At 42.9% G+C, this 22,336-nt stretch overlaps 2 protein-coding genes across 2 annotated transcripts in view; one reads left to right on the forward strand and one right to left on the reverse strand.

Annotated features, from left to right (window-relative positions):
* The window catches only part of doc2b (double C2-like domains, beta), a 193,234-nt gene that overhangs the window by 130,939 nt on the left and 39,959 nt on the right, over nucleotides 1–22,336 (reverse strand). The gene's annotated exons all lie outside the window — the stretch shown is intronic.
* On the forward strand, nucleotides 16,771–19,302 carry LOC146661191 (uncharacterized). The gene is made up of 2 exons (XM_085421618.1): nucleotides 16,771–17,241; nucleotides 17,607–19,302. Exon 2 carries the CDS (start codon nucleotides 17,953–17,955, stop codon nucleotides 19,300–19,302), a length of 1,350 nt encoding a protein of 449 aa, XP_085277744.1. The 5' UTR covers nucleotides 16,771–17,241; nucleotides 17,607–17,952.

Raw genomic sequence — 22,336 nt, forward strand, 5'->3', positions numbered from 1 at the left:
TTAACGTCTCTGGTTTTCTGTCTTCTTTCCTGGGCAAAGACTTCCAAGGTGTTCCTCCCACCTGTTGGAGGAGGTTTGATTGAAACCCTCTTGTTCATCACTTCAATACTCAGTCATGTCTCAGATATCCCCTCACTATGAAAATACTTCTTTTATGTGTCTCTCCTTCCATTTACACTAAATTCAGCGGCACAGCATAGTACAACTCCTACATGGCTGATCCCGAGAGGATTTCCTCCCACAAACTACTAATTAAGAAAATGAGCTTTATTTCCCTTTTTTAAAACTTTGAAACACTCTGTTCCAACACTCTGTGTCCTGGTTGTTTATATTTTACACCTTTACAGCGTATCCGATCTACAATCACAGAGCTGACAGCCTAAGCAGACAGGCGGAGATCTGAAAACAGTCCTTTAGTGAGCAGTGGAGCATGTTTCCTGATCGTGTCTGAGTTTTGGATGCTTTGTTAATCATTAAGACACCGGATTATTTCCCCTTAAATGGTGCGACATTAGTAAGGAAAATGCATTTGTGGGTTGAGCAGCAGACCTGAGCATGTGGGTTGTACTTATGAAAAACTTTCCAAATCTTCTCTGTCAATGCCAAACAGCTTATTCTGCTACTGTTTGGTGTAGTTTACTTGATTTCACAATTAAATTCTGAAAAAAAAAAAAAAAAAAAAAAACACAACATCTTTAACAAAACTGTTAAAAATGAGTTCAATTTAAAACATTTAACAATTTTTCATGTGACAAACCATGGAAGAACCAGAGCCACAAAAGCCTGGCACCTTCTCCTCGTGCTGGTCACCAGCGTGATCACACACTGCTGTGGGATGACATCCCATTCATCGACACAAATGTCACAATTACTTTTCTAAACAGGTTTATTAATGCTTACAGATCTGTAACACTGCAGAATTTGAATCGAGGAATGAAGTTGCGTCTAAGAATCTATATTTAGTACAGATACTCATCAGGGAAATCCATGCTCAAAGGTACGAAGAATCTTCCATGAATGTAACACTGTTTTCCAGAAAACCAGCCTCTTTAGTAGTACATGATAACCTCTAATCTTGGACATTGCCTTCAGGGTTAGGTCTGAACCATGTGTGAAGGTTCTCAGTCATGCAGGTCATTGTAGTGTCAGGAGCTTGGAGAGAAAAGTGTCTGGACTAAAAATCCTCCAAGTTTAATATGTAGCCCACTGAAATGTGTTGTTGTTTTTATTATTATTATTATTATTTTATTATTTTTTGGAACTGAAAAGACATATCTCAGACATGCACTATGAAAACTGTCTGAACCTTTTGTGTTGACTGTCACATGTATTTTATCTGTAGCTTATAGCACACTTAAAGAACAGACCCAGTTGTCATTTAAAGACAGGCACCTTTAAATTACACATTTCTTAAAAACACAAATCATTCATTTAACGGTCACTCAAATACAAATTGACGATGATTCACGACACACTCTCCAACATAAGCTGCCTTTGTAAGTTCAAAGTATCGGTATTGGTGTCAGCAATACTAGCTCTGAATTTACTCGATATTGGATCCATAACAGAATATGCGTCATCGCACAGCCCTAGCGATACATAGTAGAAGTGAACTGGCTTCCTAGTACAGGTGTTAAGTTACCTGAATATGATTAAATCCTGCTTTGAAACGCAAACCCCGCTTCACACTTTTTTTTTTTTTTTTTTTTTTATTTCTGGAAAACTTTGGTGCGTCCCTTTTGAACTTTCAGTCCACTAAAAGCTTCTTTTTCAAACTGTCTGAATCTGCATTTTAATCCTCTTAACAGATCATGGTTTTGTTTCTTCAGAAATGGACTGTTCCTGAGCAGTCCTCCTATTAAACACTTTGCTGTACACACTGCTCGTTAACAGCTTAGCTAAATGGAAATCACATAAGTCTAGCAAGTAAGGAAAACATTCTTTATATAGCCCATTTCATGCTTGGTGGAAGCACAGCATGCTGCACAAAACATAAGCTACCACAGAGTTACATAGATGATGTAAAACTAAATCAGAAGATGCATATAAAGGTAAATCTGTTAAACAAATTGAAGGAAAAAAATGTCCATCCCGGTTTTCCCTCCAAGGCACGAGCGATAAGCAGAGTTCTGTCCTTTCCTTATAAGATTCCTAATTATTCAAAGTAACACTCAGATATGCCATTCAGCGTGTTAGTACGAGCTCGGGAGCAGCTTGGGAGAACAAGAAAACAGAGACTGCTTTAGGTTGCCTTCCCAATCGACTCAAAGGTTTATTTAGTACATAACAGCTTATATAGAGGAAAAAAAGGTTCGTGTGTCAGCAAGTTCTCAGTTCAAACCGGTACAGACCAAATAAGGAAACGTCTTCCTGCCTTGTGAGCAGAGAAGTATCCTTTGTGTAGTTTCTCTCTTCAGCTACAATTTATGATCATCCCAGCAAAATACACTCCTAGACATAGAATACAGAGTTCTTTCATTAGTGAATTCTGAAACAAACCACCTGGCCTTTAACGAGCCTTTTTCTAAGACAAATAACCAACCAATCATCATAAAAATGATTGGTTGTTAAAAAAAGACAACAGCAGGATGGAAAAGACATTAATTACAAGAAAAAATGAGTACAAGATACAATAATTAGGACTAATTGTCCAGTAAAATCAATAAAAAAACAAAATAATAAAGAAAAAATAAAACAAAAAGTAAGAACTGGACCACCAAAAGTCTCGGCAGCAACGGGAATGTTTTTACTTTGTGTTGAAACTTCGTTGCACACTTAATATCCCATTTTGTTCAGCATTGGGGAGCAGAAAAGGTCAAATCAGCTTCGCCAGTATCTGTGGAGACCTGAGTATTAACCAGGTGGTTCAGAGCTTAAAACCATGCCAGAGAGCGCCTGGGCATGCAGGTTCTTAAAGAGGAGCATTAAAAATTTAAAATCAATTATAAAACTAGCTGGAAATCAATGTAATGACCTCAGAACACGTGTTAGACGGTCACATTTAGTTTCTTTTCTGCTCTTTTAACTAAAACTCTGGCAGCTGCACTCTGGAGTAGCTGCAGCCGGTTAATAATTAAGTGACAATGTGACTCACTACCAGTAACATTCTGCAACACAACTATACAACCTTTATAGCCATCCTCCTTCTTATAATGTGTGGTCTATCTCACCACAGCACAGAGACATCTATGTTGTTGATGCACATTTTAAGACAGCAGAGAAAGGCTGACTTACAGGTCTGCAACCACATCAGCTAGATAATTGTTTCACATTTTAAATAAGGATTGGTTGCCAAAAAGCCAAAGCTGGCCCACTGTGGCGCCTTGTGTTTTCCTTTGAGATGACTATCTTCAGAAAAGAGTGAAAAGCCTCTGTTTCACTCAAAATAGATGATGTAATTTTCTGCCATTATGCCAGCGTGAAGACCACCCGCAGGCTAGTTACTGCATCATTGTGTTTTAACAGCTAGCAGCTACCAGGCCTAAAATAAAACAAAAACACTGCTGTTGTAATTAGTAAATCTGTCCTAACCAGCTGTGAGCGTCAGACGTGCCTTCTTTCACCAACAAGTGTGAAATATTTTAGACCATAGCCATTCCTGCTCTGAAAAAAGTACAATTAAAACGGTTTGTATGCTCTAGGATTTGCAAAGATTGCATTTTGATCTCATTCCCAGGGTGCCAGATATTTCCGTTCTGTCACGAATAGGGATGGGTACCGGTGTCCGGTGCCATTATGGCACCAGTTCTGACATAAACGAGACCGAAAAGCCACATTTCGGTGCTTTTATTTCATGAGATGTCATACACTTTGGATTCTAGCCGATCATTTTACCTTTACAAGGATAGTAGGCGGGCCCAGGTACGTACGTTCTTTTAGAGCAGAGCTACAGATTAAAAATGCCCAAGGCGAAGTGGTCAAAAGTCTGGCTGTACTCCACGGCAAAGGATGCAAACTCAGCAGCCTGGAACAAGTGCTTTAACCTTCCTCTTGTTTTAGCTTTCTGTTATCATCTCTTATGTTAGCGGGTCGGTTTTGACCCGTGAATTAAATCAGCTATAAAATATACTAAAAACAATAAGTTATCATCCAATTTGTTTCTCATCTCTTGGTTACCTTGTTAGGCTTCCTTATCCATGAAAATGTTGGTTTTAATACTTTTGGTGTGCGCCTCTGGGTCTGTTTTTTTGTCACAATACCCCTCGATTTCATTTAAAGAAAATAGTAAAATTAACCTCAAGAGAATCCTATTAATAAATAAAAGGTTTTTGTGTTACCTGACTATTATTGAGGGGTAAAGGACACATCTCTTAAATAAATCTGTTTTATTGATTTTTTCATTTTAATATTATTAACTAAAATGACATCTATGGTGTTACGGGTCAATTGCGACCCATTGATATTTACATCAAGAAAAGCCAAAAAAAGTTTTTTTTTCAGCAGTAGACCTTTAATATAAACTAAAAAACAAAGAAAAGTCCACTCCTCCTTTGTTTTGGTTATAGCCGTGGGTAATTGTGGGCTTTTTATCACTTCCCAATGATACAGCTTCACCTCAGTTTCCTTTGTGAAGTTCTTGTCCCAGGTCATATCTGGTAAAAAAAAAATAAAATAAAATATCACAACTGATATTGTGACCCTGCAGTCCAGTGGTCATATTGAAGACCACACATTTTCACTGGTTCTTCTCAGGGATGCCACTCACAGCTTTGACTGTGAAAATCTGTACATTCCAGGCATAGTTGGTTTTTGCATCACAGGCTTCCAAGATTTTTCTGCCATATATCCCTGGCTTACTGGGTATGTACTGCCGGAAGGGGCATTTTCCTCAAAAAGTGGACAAGACATTCATCCACTGTCAACTCTGGCCCTGGGATGAACATCAGCGGAAGAAGCTGCACCCATCTCTCCCAGACATCCCTGATGGGAGCAAGCTTGTCAGACCTCGGTCTGGTCTGTCAAATCTGAGGACTCTTGAATCAAAATGATATCAATTGTGTGAAATGACATCGTTGCCCAGAAAATATTTCTGCCTGTCGATGCATCCCATAGACGATCAGTGGCATCATTGCAGCATCTGTACACTCCAGCAAGAAGAAGAACACCAATGAAAGTATCCAGGTATTCCTCATAACTATCTTTCCACATGTCACCATGGACTTTTTTTTCCTTCAAGGTTCATCATAGTAATAATGATCCTTTTTAGTGACAATGGCATAAATAGCTCAAAACATCTCTTGATGTCACTGACTTTGGTCAGAACAAACCTTGTGATTCCAGGGGTCATTTTGATGACATTTGCAGAAGCTGCCCTGCCATGTACATCATGAGGTACTGAGCTCCAAAAGATCTTACCATTTTTGGACTCGAATCTTTCAGCCGGAGTAGCTTCAGCACCAGCGACCTCCACCTCTGATCGGATGTGTCTGTGTCTTCTGGATGATAGTCCACATTGTCTTCCCCCTCAGAAACCTGCCCATCTGAATCATTATGCTGCTCTGTCCTCTCCTTCATTTTCACCAAAAATATGATCCAGAACTTGGCTCACTGTAAATCTTCTTCTCATTTTTGTGTGCTGCAAATTGGAAATGTGCAATCTGGAAGTCAAATGGCCACTCAAATGAGTGAATTCACCTCAAATGTCTTGACATGCCCGTCTTTGTTTTGTTTTGTTTTTGTGCAGGTATACTGCAAAAACACGCAAAATAAGAATCCCCTGAAGCTCATATGATTAGGAGAGGAGCTTGCTGTCAGTGTGTCAACTGACAGTGCACTTATGATTTAAGTTTTGGCTCTAATTATTTCTTTATACTCATAATATTATAACTGGGTCGAAACCGACCCTAACAACACAAAGGTCATAATTTAAACTAGGGCATTTTATAATTTAGTGAAAAGATTTTTTTTGTTTAATTTTGTAGAAATAGAGGTTCCTGACAAAGTCAAAAAGCCTTGATACAATAAACAAATGTATGTGATTTTTTTATGCATTTGAAATTTAAAATGGGTCGGTGCCGACCCTAACACGAGAGGAAGGTTAAGCCCCATGCCCCCAGTACCGGGAGCAAAAAGGAGGAGATCACGTTTAATCGGTTATAACAGGGGGTGAGAAATATAAGTCCAGACATGTGTGGTATCCATAGAAACCTCTGACTCTCAGCTAAAATCTCATATGAACCATTTCTACAACCACCAAACTCAACGAAAACAAGCCGTGATTAAACAAGCAGTTATGTAAATGCGCACAAATCCGCTAAACAAACAAGGCGAACCAGAAATTCTCCAGACTTCATGTAACCGGTGTTCACACCAGCTAAAGACAGGCTGGTTATCTTCCAGAGCTACCACTGACTCCAATCACCAAGTTTCACTACACTCTGACCAAAATTCACTGAATGAGCCGCAAAAGAAGACCACAAAAACACACAGCGGCGCAAATGCGCTAAGACAGAAATTGGCTTACCATCCAGATTTCCTCGTTATTTTCGCAGGTAGCCAGTAGCCACGTGATTATCAGCAGTTACCACGCCTACCTAGTCGCATCAGAGCCGTTTTCCGTCAACAACCTTCATTTTAGACCCACCTATAGACACATGACTGGACACACATCACATGTAGTAAATTTGGGCCCTCGTGGGTTTTGGCCTTGGAAGTATCATTGGTTGAAGTAACGTGGACATGGCATCGTTACTGTGATTCTATTGGCTCAAACAATTAAAAAAAGGTGTCAATCATGCAAATTGACCAAAGGAAACCAAAGTTACAGCCCCGCAGAGTTTAAAGGGCCAGAGGCCAATTAAGCGCTCCATGCGCATGGCAGAAAAGGCCCATTACCATGTAAATGTGTGGTTAATTCTTCAAAAATGTATTTTTTAAAAAGCATGTTTAGGCATGTTAATAAAATTAATTAATTTCTGCTCTTAAATACCTAAAAAATTCAACTGGCATGGTGTCCAATTGTGTGCCAAAATTCGACATTTTTGTACAACGTCTGGATATTCATGTATTGACAGGGCTGTAATTTTTCACTGTTTCACTTTAAAAACATAAATCTTTGCACAGATGATGTTTATATGTTTGTTACTGAATTTCTGTAATGAAATGTGAACTGAGGCATATTTTTAAAAGGGTTATATGCTAAAATTCTTTAAGCACCGGTTCGAGCACTGTTTAAGCACCGACATCGTTTCAAAAGTACCGATTTAGCACTGGTATCGGATAAAACCTAAATGATACCCATCCCTAGTCACGAGTTGTCTTTTCAGGATGTAAAGGCTTTATTTGATGGGTGATGTATTTTAACCAAAAACTACTATCTTTTCCAAATATCCAAATATTTGTGGATGTCCAAACATAACCAGCCAGTGAAAAGAAAGGGAAAACAAAGCAAACCACATGATGGTAGCTTTTTTTAATGTTCAGACGATTCAAATTTAGATGCTGTCACTTCTTTGCTGAGCAGTATTTGAACTTGTGGAGGTTGTTTGCACATTTTCCAGTCCAATGGACAGTCAGTGAATGCAAAAACCCACATCATCTATTTAAAAAGCTTCAAGTAAAAATAGTTTCAAAGCTAATCGAAATCACGTGACTGTCACGGTCAGAAGGTCCACAGGACAAAAAAAAAATCTGATGTCTGGAAACTGCCCACAAAATGTATGATGTGGGAGTGTAGATTCAGGAATCAGAGCGTTGTTTGTGTGCGTGTCTTTGTGTACAGTAGGTATCCTTTGACAGCTCTGTTGCATGTTCCAGCAATTGAATTTGAAGAGGAGCAAAGATTCATGAACGAATGAAGCTCCAAAGTGTATCAGCCCTGCAGCGGTAACGACAAAATGCCAAACATCGCTTTCACATCTCGACTGTGTTCTACCCCGAGCCAGCCATCCAGCGGATTAGAGATTTGCAGGCTGATAGGAGTAGGTCACACGGTGTATTAGGTGGGTGTTAGTTTCTCCTGATGGGGGAATAAAATTGCCTCCAGATCGATAACCTGCTGTCAGACATGACTTGAGTGATTTTGCGCTTATCCGCAGGTTGAATAGCAAAACATGTCATGGTACACTGAGCAGGCCGCTGGATGCATTCTTTTAATTGGGAGGCAAATTAAGGGAGGAGGACGATAAAACGTATGCTCAGAGGACAAGCTTATCTTTGTGTGACCTTGTCGTTCTCTGCAACGTGATCGCAAGATCAATGTGTTGGAACATGAGTGAATGTGTTTTTGATGTTAAAACAGGCATTTGTGTGTGATGACAGAAGATACTCAAAATGTGACAAAAACTCAAAAGTTCATTTGAAATGGCCGTTTTGTTGTGTCAGAGTAGCTTTCAGTGATTTAACATTAGCGAATCCATCAAGGTGTCATTACTGCCTTGCAATTCTTGCATTTACAGGCCAGTTGCATTTTACATGCACATCTAATTTAATTGTAAGCTACCAAACTGAGTTAAGTCCAGAAACACTGCACAGTTCATCCTTGAAATATGAAAAACTCCAAGATAGAACTCCTTAGGCCATCACTATGACTGGCAAGAAGGTATAAAACCATGATGACTTAAAAATGACTTAGCAGTTAAAAGTCCAGATATATTCAGAGACAGAAATTATTGCTCCAGTCCATTTAGTTATCATGTGGGACAAACTTTGTATCATCATATTTATACAGTGGAACGAAATCAGTAATGGACAGAATAGAAGACCATTTAAATGCGTGGGAAACCCCAGTTTTCCCAGTATATAGATGACAAAATTAAACCTATCTCATTTTTGCCAAAAAACATATTCTTGTCTGGAATCTTTTTGTCCCTAAACTTAACCAGTGATAGAAAGTGAAAAAAGAGCAAAGGATACAAACTAACAAGTGAAAATGAAGCTCATCTCAGAGGGCTTTGCCTCACTTTAAAAGATGACTGGTATCTCTCAGTGTCCAACACTGTCAAAAGTGACAGGTCAAGACCAAAAGAGTTTTTGTGTATCTGCAGCCACAGAAGTATGTGACAGTGTTTGATGTCCTGGATTGAGAAAGCGACACTGAAATGATCAAAGTGAAGTCAGCACTGTAACATAACTCAGTTTGTCATCATACAGCATGGCTGTATTCCTGGCCTTTGGGATTATCATTAACTTGACTTCAAAGACTTTAGGAAGAAGAAGACAAAGTATGAGTGGACTGGAGGGTGAGCAACTACTTAGAGTTGTAACAACTTAGAACAAAAGAGCTGGACCACCTCCATATCAGACCTCTGGGAGCTGCTCGGGCATTGTAACCCATGCTATGAAGCTCCTGGAGCTGATATTAATACCAGAGGAGGTTTGGATCGAAAGGAGCCAGGTGAGATGGTTCAGGCATCTGACAAGGATGCGCCTCCTGGGTGAGGGGTTCCGGGCATGTCCCACCGGGAGGAGGCCCCCGGGGCAGGCCCAGGACACGCTGGAGAGATTATATCTCTCGGCTGGCCTGGGAATGCCTTGGTGTTTCCCCGGATAAGCTAGAGGAGGTGGCTGGGGAGAGGGAGGTCTGGGCTTCTCTGCTTAGGCTTCTGCCCCCGCGACCCGGCCCCGGATAAAGCGGAAGAAGATGGATGGATGGTTTGGACCTCTGCAGTTATTGAGTTGCTGTGGTTCCTCAACACTTCTTGATAATACCAGTTCCACATCACAAACTGTCACCTCAAGGCACTCAAGGTATATTAAAGACCCTACAATATTACAGGCTGAGAGAAAACCTCAACAATCACCTGTGAGTAACCAGTTTGTGACAGTAGGAAGGAAAAACTCCCTTTCAACATGAAGAAATCTCCAGTAGAACCGCGCACAGAGAGGGGAAGCCATCTGCTGTGACCAGTTAGGGGTGAGGGGAATGAGAAGAGAGTAGAAACAGACAGGACAAAAGACACATGGGAGAAAGCCGGAGCTTTAAATTAATTATTAATGATTAAATGGTGTATAAACAGAGAGTGAATAAGAGGTGCATCAGCTTCTAGCAGCCTAGGTCTATTACAGTGTGACTAAAGGATGGTTCAGGGTCACCTGATCCGCCCATAACTATGTTTCGGGCTCTTTAGGACGATCCACTCTTTCCAAATGCATACTGCACGGCTAGGTGCTTGATTTTATACACCTGTGGCCATGGGACAGAAAACAGCTCAATTCAAAGACTAACAGGTATGCCCCTGTATTTCAATCGTGTCTACACCCATCTGGACCAGCCGGCGAGCACTGTGAGGGTCATGTTTTTTGACTTTTCCAGTGCTTTCAACACCATCAGGCCGACCCTCCTGGGTGATAAGTTAGCAGCGATGCAGGTGGATGCTTCTCTGGTGTCCTGGATTGTTGATTACCTGACAGGAAGACCACAATATGTACGTCTCCCACAGTGTGTGTCTGACAAGGTGATTAGCAACACAGGGGCACCACAGGGGACTGTCCTCTCCCCCTTCCTCTTCACCCTCTACACCACAGACTTCAGCCACTGCACAGAGACCTGCCATCTTCAGAAGTTTTCTGATGACTCTGCGGTGGTTGGATGCATCAGCAGGGATGATGAGACAGAGTACCGGGCTGTGGTCGACTCCTTTGTCACGTGGTGTGAGCAGAATCATCTGCAGCTCAACGTGGCAAAGACCAAGGAACTGATCGTGGACTTCAGGAAGACCAGGAAACACTTGACCCCTGTTTCAATCCAGGGGGTCAGTGTTGACATTGTGGAGGACTATAAATACCTTGGAGTACACATTGACAATAAACTGGACTGGGCTAAAAACACCACAGCACTTTACAGGAAGGGCCAGAGTCGTCTCTATTTTTTGAGGCGACTGAGGTCCTTCAACATCTGCCAGAAAATGCTGAGGATTTTCTATGAGTCTGTGGTGGCCAGTGCGATCCTCTATGCTGTTGCATGCTGGGGGAGCAGGCTGAGGGTCGCAGATGCCAACAGACTTAATAAACTGATCCGTAAGGCCAGCAATGTTGTGGGGATGGAGCTGGACTCCCTCAAGGTGGTGTCGGAGAGGCGGATGCTGTCCAAGATAAAGACAATGTTGGATAACACCTCCCACCCACTCCATGACATGTTGGTCAGTCACAGGAGCTCGTTCAGTGAGAGACTGAGATTACCGAAAAGCACCACTGAACGACACAGGAAATCATTCCTGCCTGTGGCCATCTCCCTGTACAACGCATCCACTTAACACACTGTTTGCTGCTACAGCTACACATGTTTCTTTTCCAAATATTTATTTATAAGTGACTTATGTATGTATGTATGTATATATATGTATATATTGTACTATTCTTAGTTAGCGTATTGTCTGTCTTGTCTTAATGTTGGTTTATAATGGAGCACTGTAACAAAAAATAATTTCCCCCAGGGATCAATAAAGTATTCTGATTCTGATTCTGATTACTTAACTCTGGTGCTGTATTTATTCATCCTGAAACTCACTCATATTTTTCACCGTGTTATAGCCATTTACATTTTCTGTAAGAAATAACACGGAGAGAATGCACAGGGCGAAGCATCAAAATGTAGTGGAAAATGCAGCCAGAAGCGCATCAACAACGTCCACCGTTGCATAATAAGCATCCCGGTGTAAGTGCAGCCAGATTGCACTGACACCATGTTTGTCTTTTCTTACATAATTATTGTTTTTCCTTTCCATGACCTCATAGTGTGTTCCACTGTGGTCAATGAAAAGTGTTTAGGAAAAATACAGAGGAGGTCATTTCTTTGACTGTTCAACCATATAGGCAGAATACATATCACGAGCGAGCGCACACAGCCACACTCAGCATGCACAGCAACAGGACCTTGTAATTAGTTAACCTAAATGGAGTGCATGCAGCCATTATCTGTGTTATTAGTTACACCTGTGGTTTTCCTGCGATGACATGTCAAAATGTCTTCTAGCACATGGGCTTATTAGCACCTGTGCTGCTAACTGGAACTTACAAGCCAAGGGACGATGTGCCACTGCTGACTAGCTGCTAATTAGCCATCTAGGCTGCTAATGGATGTTAGGAGTGCTCTTTCCCCTGGTGGATATGCCTTTTGAGGCTCATTCATTCAGCCAAAATGCAACATAAATCTCGTGTCTGTGCTCAAACGGAGTCATCAGCCTATAAAGCTACTATAATGTCACCTGGGGCTCAAAGTCTGTGGATCTTTTTATGTTGACTGGCCGCTTTTCATTCTTTTTGTCACAACAGTTTAAAGTAGTTTCAGTTTGCTCTACATAACAGCATTTATACATTTTTACTGTGAGATGATTTAGTCTTTGTGTAGTGCCTCTATGTGTTGCTTTGGAGGAAAAAAATAATTTAGAAATAAAAGAAACTGAGTAAATATGCCAGCTTGTGTTATCGGCCTTATTAGTTAAAACCATCTCTTCCTTTTAGTCTGGTTATAGCTGTGTAGGTGTTTTTAAAGGCCTGCAATAGTCTGTAATAATCAGTATAATGGAAATTCTGATTACATTGTAATATTAACTAAAAATGGAGGCTCTGCATTGTTGATACTGTCTAATCTGAAGCTGTTAAAAACACTGAGACAGCCTCAAAGACTGTATCCACTGATTTGTTTTAAATAGTTCCAGCAAAGTAGTTGGAATAGAAGTAGGCAGATAAGAAGACAATAAAGACAAAACACCTGTTGTGTTTCTACCATGAAAGCACAGGTGGATAAAGACATATTCAGCAGAGATTTTACAGATGTAGGTTTAATAAAATTCTGACCCTGAGCATTTTGAGTTTTGCCAATCTTACACCAGTTTTCTTCATTTTCTTGGTGTTTACATAATCCTTTAGCGATATATTAAAATAACAGATGGCACATCGGGCTTTGATGTATACAGACAGACAGCGGATGAGAGTGGCCTCTCTGTGGTTCATGATCAGGTCTGTATGTTACACAGATGACAATTCGGTGAAGTCGGATGTAATACGGAAACACTGGGCTTGTCTAAAAATGACTTTGTCTTCACTGATGAGGCAGGTAATTGCACCAGATGTTCTCATAGCAATTGTCGCTTTCGCATTCTTTCAATCAGATTTATGAAGCCGTGAATACACACAGTTGCATTTTATGAATCTCTGCCTTTGTTGGTGTGGGTGCAAATTCACTGGCCCGATATCAATTTGCATATTGATAATTATGTCTGCTTCACTGCTCATTAGACCTGTCAGTGAAAGGAATGGCAAGGAAGTCCCAGAGCTTCATTTATAAAATGGACTGACAATAAAATTTGATTGCAGCTATGACTTAATCAGAAAACCAAATAAGACTTTATTTAGAGAACTGTGAATCTGGCTCTGGCCTAACCTTCAGATGAGACCATCACCATAATCTGTGCCAAGATTCAAAATCAGTTACTGATGCAGCATTTATTATTGTGATACTTATGACACTATAAAGGGTGACAACAGTGTGAAAGAATTCATTATAGTTGTGAAAAATAAATAATATCTTTCAGCATGTCAGTATAGGATGGGTGGCAAGTGGTTATCAATCAAGCATCACTAAAACTGACTTTCCAAGTAACTGAGCTATGGCCCAAGTGGACCACCCCTAGCAACCACTGGTCGCTAGGGAAAACTCCAAGTCTGTTGGAGAATGGCTGCTTGAGCTTGAAGGCAGTCACTAGTTCAAACTGGTTGCAATGAGGTATGTGATGCTGCAAGGAAAGCCTCTTCGCGTTGGTTTCTAGCAGGTTGGCAGCGGTCACCTATTGTTTGCATCGGAGACTGCTAGCCGAGCGGCAGCAACGCTGTGAAAGGTGAAAAGCAAACTGAGACCACTTGGTTTCAAAGTAAAAGTTGAGCCTCATCGCTGAGACCAACACATTTCAAAAGGCGAAACTTTTATCCCCTTAAGTGGAGAACATATTTCCCAGGGGGATGACTCACCAGCCTCTAGGCCTGCATGACTGAGACTTTCAATCAATTATGCAGACAGACCACTTGCCTAAGAGGTGAGGAATACACACTTTTCCCTTGCATCTAGGTACGCTAGGGATCACTGATTGACCTCTAGGCCTGTGAGATCTAGTTAGCTGCTCTTTTAGGCCATGTCCACACTAATGCGTTTTCAAACGAAAACGCATCTTTTTCTCTCCGTTTTGGCCGTCCGTCCACACTGAGACGGCATTTTCGTTCAAGGAAAACGCAGCATTTTGAAAACGCTCTCCAAAGCGGATACATTTGAAAATGCCGTTTTCGCGTCGCAGTGTGGTCAGCGAACCCGGAGCCTTTTCGAAAACAATGACACATTTTAGTCATGTGATGCAGTCATGTGACCAACTAAACTAAGATAGCGGAGGGCATTACACAGCAGTTGTTTGGTTTGCTCGCAATTTTGACAGCCCTATTAAAGATTAATATCAGGTTCTACATGCTCCAGATAGCTATTCCTCAAATTCCTTTCCTCAAACTTTTTACGTTTGTGATACTCGCAGCAACAACTCCGCCTCATTGTTTGCAGCAATGTTTCAAAGAGCAGGAAAGTAAATAAACGGCAGACAGAAATGAGGCAGGTCGAATCGTCTTGCGTTTCACACATGCGCAGTACTGGAACGTAAGCGTTTTCAGCCATTTCAATGTGGACGCACAACTCTGTGAAAATGACTGAAAACGATAGTGTGGACGTGGAGCGTTTTCAGACGAAAGCGCCGTTTTCAGGTTTATCCAGGGTTGTGTGGACGTAGGCTTACTAACTAACTTTAAATGTTTTTATTAGATTATAGTGGTGAAAATACACCCATGTCATGTCCAAGTTAAGTGCTGTATGTGTGCTTTTATGTGGAATGCAGTCATTTACATGTATTGCCTTGTCTAAACATTAACATTATTAATGTTCAGAGCAGAATCATGCTAACAGGGCAAGGAGCGTAAATATCAAGGCGCGTAAGAAACAGATCAAATACTAATAGTGAGGATTACATAAAAATGAAACAAGAGCTTTTGGAAGCAACAATTGTGTATATGTGTAGCACAAATGACTATAGTCAGAAACCTAGAAGCACGTCACCTCTCATCAGCCATCCTGACACACCTGCAGATGCTTATGTGAGAAGCAATATCCAAATTCACTGCATGTGCAGGCTCTCCAATCAGCTCTGATAAAACTGCTCAACATGTTTGCTCACTTTTCCCCCAAATAAGGTTTCAACGGTCCCCCCCCCGAAGAACAGCAGAGATTCCACCATCCCTGCTGTTGTAAATTTCTCCCACAGCTTACAATTCAAGTTTCTCTGCGTGCCATGTCTGTCACTTGTAATGTGTCTGCCAACATTAGCAAGCATACTACTGTTAACTGACATGACTGACAGCTTCTAGTATCACTTTCACTTGTCTCTGAAGAATGGACAGCATGTGCTGAGCATGTTCCCCAGACACCTTCTCATCTAGACTTCTTCAGCTTTATTTTCTCCAGTGTTGCAGCAACGTCTTGCACCACAAACTCCTTCTGCTTTCCCATAAGATAACTTGAGGTGGCGCGTTGCTCCCTCTGCTACAATAATCTCAATCTGCACTGTGTGTTATGCTGTTATTTCCTAATCTTGTAGAGCAGTATGGATATATGAGGGGTGAGAAGAAAACCTCTTTTTCTTTTAGCTGTTCCTCCAGTTGAAACTCTGAGATTACTTTGACAAATTCTAGGCTTGCCTGAGTCATTTTCCCACTAAATATGTGACGCATATGTATCCAAGCCTGTGGTGAAATTTGCAGGTGTGTCTTTCTGTCCCACCTCATTTAGTGCTGCTGTAACTCACTCCTCAGGTGCATGCTTGCCGTTCTTTGTCATCCCACCAACTAGTTCACCAAAAAGGAAATTACAAGGAAGGCACCTTAAAAAAGATAACAGGTCCTCTTTAATAATGTTAGCTACAATGCAACAATAAGGTTTATACAGTAAACAAGGCTTTTAGCGACACTTTGCACATTGCTGTGTAGGCCGCAGAGACAAGTGATTCATGTCACTGATTGCTGGCTTTTCAAAAACATGTTTACACCTGGTCTGAGTGCAGCCTCCTGCTTCCATGGATGTTACAACCAAAAGCAGTGACGTCTTGGTCCTCGTGAACACACAGATTATTCAAACAGTTATCAGACTTGTTTGTACAAGGACGTGAAAAGCTTTTCCGCTGCTGTTTTCGACTTACCTGGACAACTGCTTAAAAGCAGGGACCTGAAGACAGGTAGTCCTGACAAACACTGTACTGCAATTTCGCTGCATTTCCTGACTGTCTGACACTGCGATTACTACAGCTCTTTTCTGTTTGAAATGGGTTATTTTTTCCCCTAAATCAGGGTTTGTACAGTTGTGCTTATCAAACGCCAGCTCTTTGCCCTTTTTGCACAAAATCTTCCTTTTGACTTTTTTTGTACTTATTTTTGTCCTCCATGCAAAGCTCTGAGCATTATAGTTGTTTTTCCATCTTAAGCATATATACGCACAGAATAGTTTTCTATATGAGATCGCTGCAAAAAGTGCAGCCTTACCTAATGTCCACCCTACTGTTACTCATTTTATATTAAGATTTATAAATCTAGTTGGTATTGGTATGGTGAGTATCCTTCAGTAATACTAATAAATCACACAGCAATAGTACATTCATGTAGTTGTAAAAAGCATGACAGTGTTTTAAGTAATCCAAAGTATTCACTGAGTAACGTGAATTAAAGTAACCTTCCCAACACTGGTTCATAACTACACATTGATAGTGGATGGCTTTGGCACCTGTGATTCACGTGTAAAGGCCTCTGTGAATGTGTAGCTGAGATATAATGTACGAATTGTGAACATTCTCAAAACTGTATTGTACATAGGTTATACTTTTTTATTGTGTGAACTTTATTTTTGTGGAACTAAGGTTCCGTGTGTTATTGTTGAAGTGGGACATTAATCAGTGTAACGCCACCTGCGGCCACATTGCGGGTGTGGGGTTTCCTAGCCAGAGCTGTACGGACTCCACACTGGTGAGGCACGCTTTCTGTAGCTCTTCTCCCTGTACTAAATTATCCATATAAATTCGGTGTATTTGTCTTTGTTAAGTATTGGCTCCTAGGGTTAAAAGCTCTCAAAGTGTTTTCAATCGCTTTGAGTGAGAAAAATGATATTTGGAACTGCGCTTTATCTGTTGTATCATCCGTTTGTGTGGAACTGACTTGTGTTAAACAGGGTGAGGAGAAGCCTGCTGCCGCTGTGTGACACTGATTTTGCTGCTGCACTCTGTTTTATAGGTATGTGTAAATGTGTAGTTTTTGTTTTATGTGTATAATGAGCTCATGTCCCGAGGCTGTGCTCTGAGCAGTATCTTCAGCCATGTTGGGAAGAGTTAAAAAGTTGTTTGAATATGTATTATGCAATTGACCTATTTTAATGGGAATTTGAATGTTATACGTTATTGTTAGTGATTCCATAATTGTCTCTGTTTTACCCCACTGTAATATTTGATTTTGAAGTGGCGGTTGTGAAAATTATTATTTTGATAAGTTGTATTTTCTTTTATATGATGCAAGCAGAGCTGTACGGACTCCACACTGGGTGAGGAGAAGCCTGCTGCCGCTGTGTGACACTGATTTTGCTGCTGCACTCTGTTTTATAGGAATAAACCCTGTTTCCAGCCAGTCCGTGTCTGTTGTCACAACGCAGTCGTCCATTTCACATCTGCTACATAAAAGTGGTGCCGTGACCCGGATGCATCTGATCAGCCGCTGCCGATCGCTGAGGTTGAGCTGAACACTTCCGACACCTGTAATATAAGTAAAATTATTCTGTGGGTCAGCAAAAAATTTCCAGTGTTCTGTTAGTAGGCATTTCTCCCAGTTACACCTGTTAGAGTCTAACTGAGCCGTGTTTACTTGTGTTGTATTTTTCTGAGTGATAGGTATTTTTGTATTCCTTTTGTTTCTGATCCCCTTTGTAGTTATTGCTAACCTCCTGTAAGCAACATGGCTGGTAGGGGCCAAGACTCCTTTAACCTTTTCACGCCAGTTGCTGGGAGAGGTTGGAGACTGTCTGGGGCAGATGAAGTGAGAGACAGGTCTATAATGTCGCGTGATGAGCCAGCAGAGTCAGATGACATTATTCGAAATAAAGCTCATGAGCGCCAGTCCTCAACCCCTGCTTTGAGCGACGACAGCACACACAAAGAGCTACGTGAGCTCATTGGTGAATTGGGAACCCAGATAGGTGAATCAATCGCTAGCCGGCTACTATCCAGTCAAGTCCCACTTGGTCCAAACCAGACAGCTCCAGCCGAGTCCCCCAAAGTTAAGAGCCCTGACACCACTCTCGACCTCTCCAAAGTGAACTTAGTGGTCCGACAAGATATCAAAGACCCACCTATGTACAGAGGTGATGATGCGGATAAGTACTCTGTTCATGAGTGGATAGACATGATGGAAGTGTACTTAGAGAAGAGAGGGTTGTCTAGAGCTGTGCAGGTGGATGAAGTCTTAAACCACCTCCTCGGCAGAGCTAAAAACATTGTTAAGGTGGGTTTGAAAAGTAACTCATGTTCTGGTGTAGTGACCAACCCTGAGACCATCTATGCCATACTCAGGCGTTATTTTAGTGATAGTCCTGGCTCCTGTCAACCACTGGCTGACTTCTATGCCACCCAAGCAGTTGCAAAAGAGACCCCAGTAGACTATTGGGTGAGGCTTAATATCGCTGCTGAGGCAGCTGACAAGCATTTACAGCGTCAGGGAGGCAAAATGGAGAACATGGAGGCAGAGATAGCCATGATGTTTATCAGAAATTGTCCTGATCCCAGCCTCGCCTGTGTTTTCAAATGTAAGCCCATCAGTAAATGGACAGTAATGGAGGTTCAGGAAGCCATTGATGAACACCAAAGAGAGTGTCATGCAAAAAAGAAGAGCCTGGGCTCTGCCAGACCCCATCCCCTCCTCGTGGCCACTGCGACAACCACAAGCGAGTCGCCTGAGTTTGAACTGAACCATGCCCAAGTAGGTACAGTAAAATGTTCCCAGGACAGCCCGGGTAAGGCTGCTGGAGCTGCCGCTTCAGACCCAAGTGCTCTAGACCGCGTGCTCAGTATGCTGGAGAGGGTGTTAGAGCGCTCCAACCAGCCTGTCCACCCCGTAATTAGACCACAGCCTCTAGCCTCAGCCAGGTTCCCTTCGTGCCAGGTTTGTGGCAATAGCTCACATTCCACCCGCACTCACTGCATGAGAGAGAGGAGATGTCTAGGTTGCCTGGAGGTTGGGCATCAGAGGAAAGACTGCCCCAGAGCAGCTGAGCCCATTACCCAGCAAAATAATCCCCAGGGAAACTAGGGTGCTTGCACTTGAGAGGGGACAGTGTGAGCGAAGAGTGTGAAACCCTCAATCCCAGTGATGACATACAGACTGTATACAAAGAAAGCCTGAAGTGTGCCCCACCTGGTACTGTTGTACTTTCCCAGAATATAGTAAGACTTGATGAGGCAGACAGCCTATTTTACACGAATGCATTGGTGAATGACAAAGTCTCTTTGCAGGCCCTTCTTGATACAGGTTCCATGGCGTGTACCTTGAGCGAAGAGGCGGAGCGAGAGTTAAAGAGCGCTGGGGTCGCATTGGAATTAAGCGACACTCGTACCGACATTGTGCTAGTGGGCTGTGGTGGAGTTCAGGTTAAACCCAAGAGTATATGCGAGTTGAAAATGGAAGTGTATGATTGTACGTTCAGAGTGCCTGCCCTAGTGGTCCCCGGTCAGAAAGATCAGTTGATTTTAGGGACAAATGTTATCAAACACCTCCTCAGACACTTCAGGCTGTCCCCCCATTTCTGGCAAGTCCTGAGCAAACCCGAATCAGCAGAAGCGCCTGAAATAGTGCAGTTTCTGAATATGCTGTCTGGCATTAACCGGTGGAGGGGTGACAAAATGCCAGATGTCATTGGCACTGTCAAACTAGCTCAGGCAGTGACTCTACTCCCCAAGCAAGAGCACCTTGTATGGGGCAGACTGCCAGCGTCATCACCCCTTTCCGAGGGCAGCGCCATTCTGGTTGAACCACCAAAATCGCAAACTCATAAAAAAGGTGTCATTGTCTGTAGAACTGTGGTTTCTATGAGTGGCGATAGGTGGGTCCCTGTTCGAATCCTGAACACATGTGATAAGCCTATCACATTGAGACGAAACGCTAAGGTAGCAGATGCTTCCGCTTGTGTAGCTGTTGAAGATCTCGAAGTGGCTTCTGACCAAAACCCAAGTGAGACCCTTAGGGTCCAGAGCCAGACAGTGTGTAGTGACGCACAGAGTAGCCCTCCCTCCTGCCCTAGCCTGCGTGACAGCTTGCAGAAGATGGGGTTGGAGGACCTAGACCTCGACTCTTGTGAAGTCTCAGACCACTGGAAGGCTCAGGTACTGCAACTGATCCACAGGTATGAGGATGTCTTTTCCAAGGGTAAGCTGGACTGTGGACTGGCAAAGGATTTTGTCCATCGCATCCATTTGTCTGACGACAGGCCGTTCAGACTTCCTTATCGGCGCGTCCCTCCAGGGCAGTACCACAAGTTGCGGCAGGTGCTCACAGAGATGGAGGAGCGAGAGCTGATCCGCAAATCCAACAGTGAGTGGGCGTCCCCACTGGTACTGGTGTGGAAGAAGAATGGAGATCTCAGAATATGCGTGGACTACCGCTGGTTGAACGCACGCACAGTCAAGGATGCCCATCCCTTGCCCCACCAGTCAGACTGTCTAGCAGCCCTGGGAGGTAACGCAATTTTCAGTGCCATGGATCTCACCTCTGGCTTCTACAATATTGAGATGGCAGAGGAGGACAAAAAGCTAACGGCCTTCACAACACCAATGGGGCTCTACGAGTTTAACAGACTCCCCCAAGGCCTGTGCAACAGTCCGGCGAGCTTCATGCGTCTCATGATGGGCATATTTGGTGACCAGAATTTCCTAACCCTGCTGTGCTACCTGGACGACCTGCTTGTTTATGCACCCAATGAAGCAGAGGCTCTCAGGAGGTTGGAGATTGTGTTTAGCAGACTACGTGCCCATGGACTGAAGCTGGCCCCCAAAAAATGTCATCTGCTCCGAAGGAGTGTGAGATTTCTGGGCCATGTTGTGACTGAAGGCGGGGTTTTGACCGATCCTGACAAGGTTAAGGCGATCACCGCTATCTCAGAGGCTGATCTCATGATGGAGGACGGGGTTACGCCATCCCAGAAGAAGATAAAGTCGTTTCTGGGTATGGTAATGTATTACCAACACTTCATACAGGACTGTTCTAAGATTGCCAGACCCCTTTTTACCCTGACTGCCGCTCCTAAAGGAAAGAAAGTAAATGCCCGAGGTGCTGCTTCTTTCCGGAGGCTCAGCCCAAGTGATTGGAAGAAGGAGCATGTTGACTCGTTTGAACGCTTGAAGGCTGCACTCCTTGACTCCGTTGTGCTTGCTCACCCTGATTTCAACAAACCATTTATCTTGTCGACAGACGCTTCACAGGACGGCTTGGGTGCTGTGCTGTCACAAGTCCAAGAGGGCGAGAGTAAAGCACGTCCCGTTGCATTTGCCAGCAAGGCCCTCGCCCGTGCACAGAGAAACTATCCCGCCCATCGCCTTGAGTTTCTGGCGCTAAAGTGGTCTGTCTGTGACAAATTCAGCCACTGGTTGAAGGGGCATAGCTTTACCGTCTGGACAGACAATAACCCCCTAACATATATTCTCACGAAGCCCAAGCTTGATGCATGTGAACAGAGGTGGGTGTCAAAGCTGTCCCCCTACGACTTCAGCATCAAGTACATTCCTGGCAGTAAAAATGTCGTTGCAGATGCACTGAGCAGGCAGCCATTCGTTCACAACCGTGTTAGTCAGAGACTCATGACTGAACCCTATGCAACCCTGTTAGAGGAGTCGCAACAGGTCAAAGAAATCTCGGTTCAGGATGCATTCAGGCTCAGTGCCAACCACCAAAGTGTTGAGTGTTTGGCCCCTGCAGAGAGCCTAGGGTGTTGTTCCCTGACTAATGATGAAGTTTCCGCAGTCTTCGCAGGCCACGCTGAGTGGGACCAAGGCTCAAAACAGAGAGCAATCTCCTGGTTGACTCAAGAGCTAGATCGGTTTCCCTCACTAGGCCAGAACACCTTGTCTGCCTTCTCGCTCCAGGAGCTACAGGAGGAGCAGAGAGCAGATGTGACACTGTCTCAAGTCATTCCGTTCGTCGTACGTGGTCGGCGTCCATCACGTAGAGAAAGAGCTCACCTGTCGCACAGAGCGCAAAAGACGATGAAACAGTGGGAAAAGTTGAAAGTGTTGGATGGTATCCTGTACAGAGTGAGCAAAGACCTGCTCACTGGCAAAAAGCGCCATCAGTA

Source organism: Rhamphochromis longiceps, linkage group LG10, assembly GCF_057381845.1.
Source record: "Rhamphochromis longiceps isolate RC_006_pf linkage group LG10, R_longiceps_female_GT1.1, whole genome shotgun sequence".
Lineage (NCBI taxonomy): Eukaryota > Metazoa > Chordata > Actinopteri > Cichliformes > Cichlidae > Rhamphochromis > Rhamphochromis longiceps.

Coding starts and splice junctions, on each gene's coding strand:
- LOC146661191 (XM_085421618.1), top strand. CDS start 17,953: ATGGCTGGTAGGGGCCAAGACTCCTTTAACCTTTTCACGCCAGTTGCT.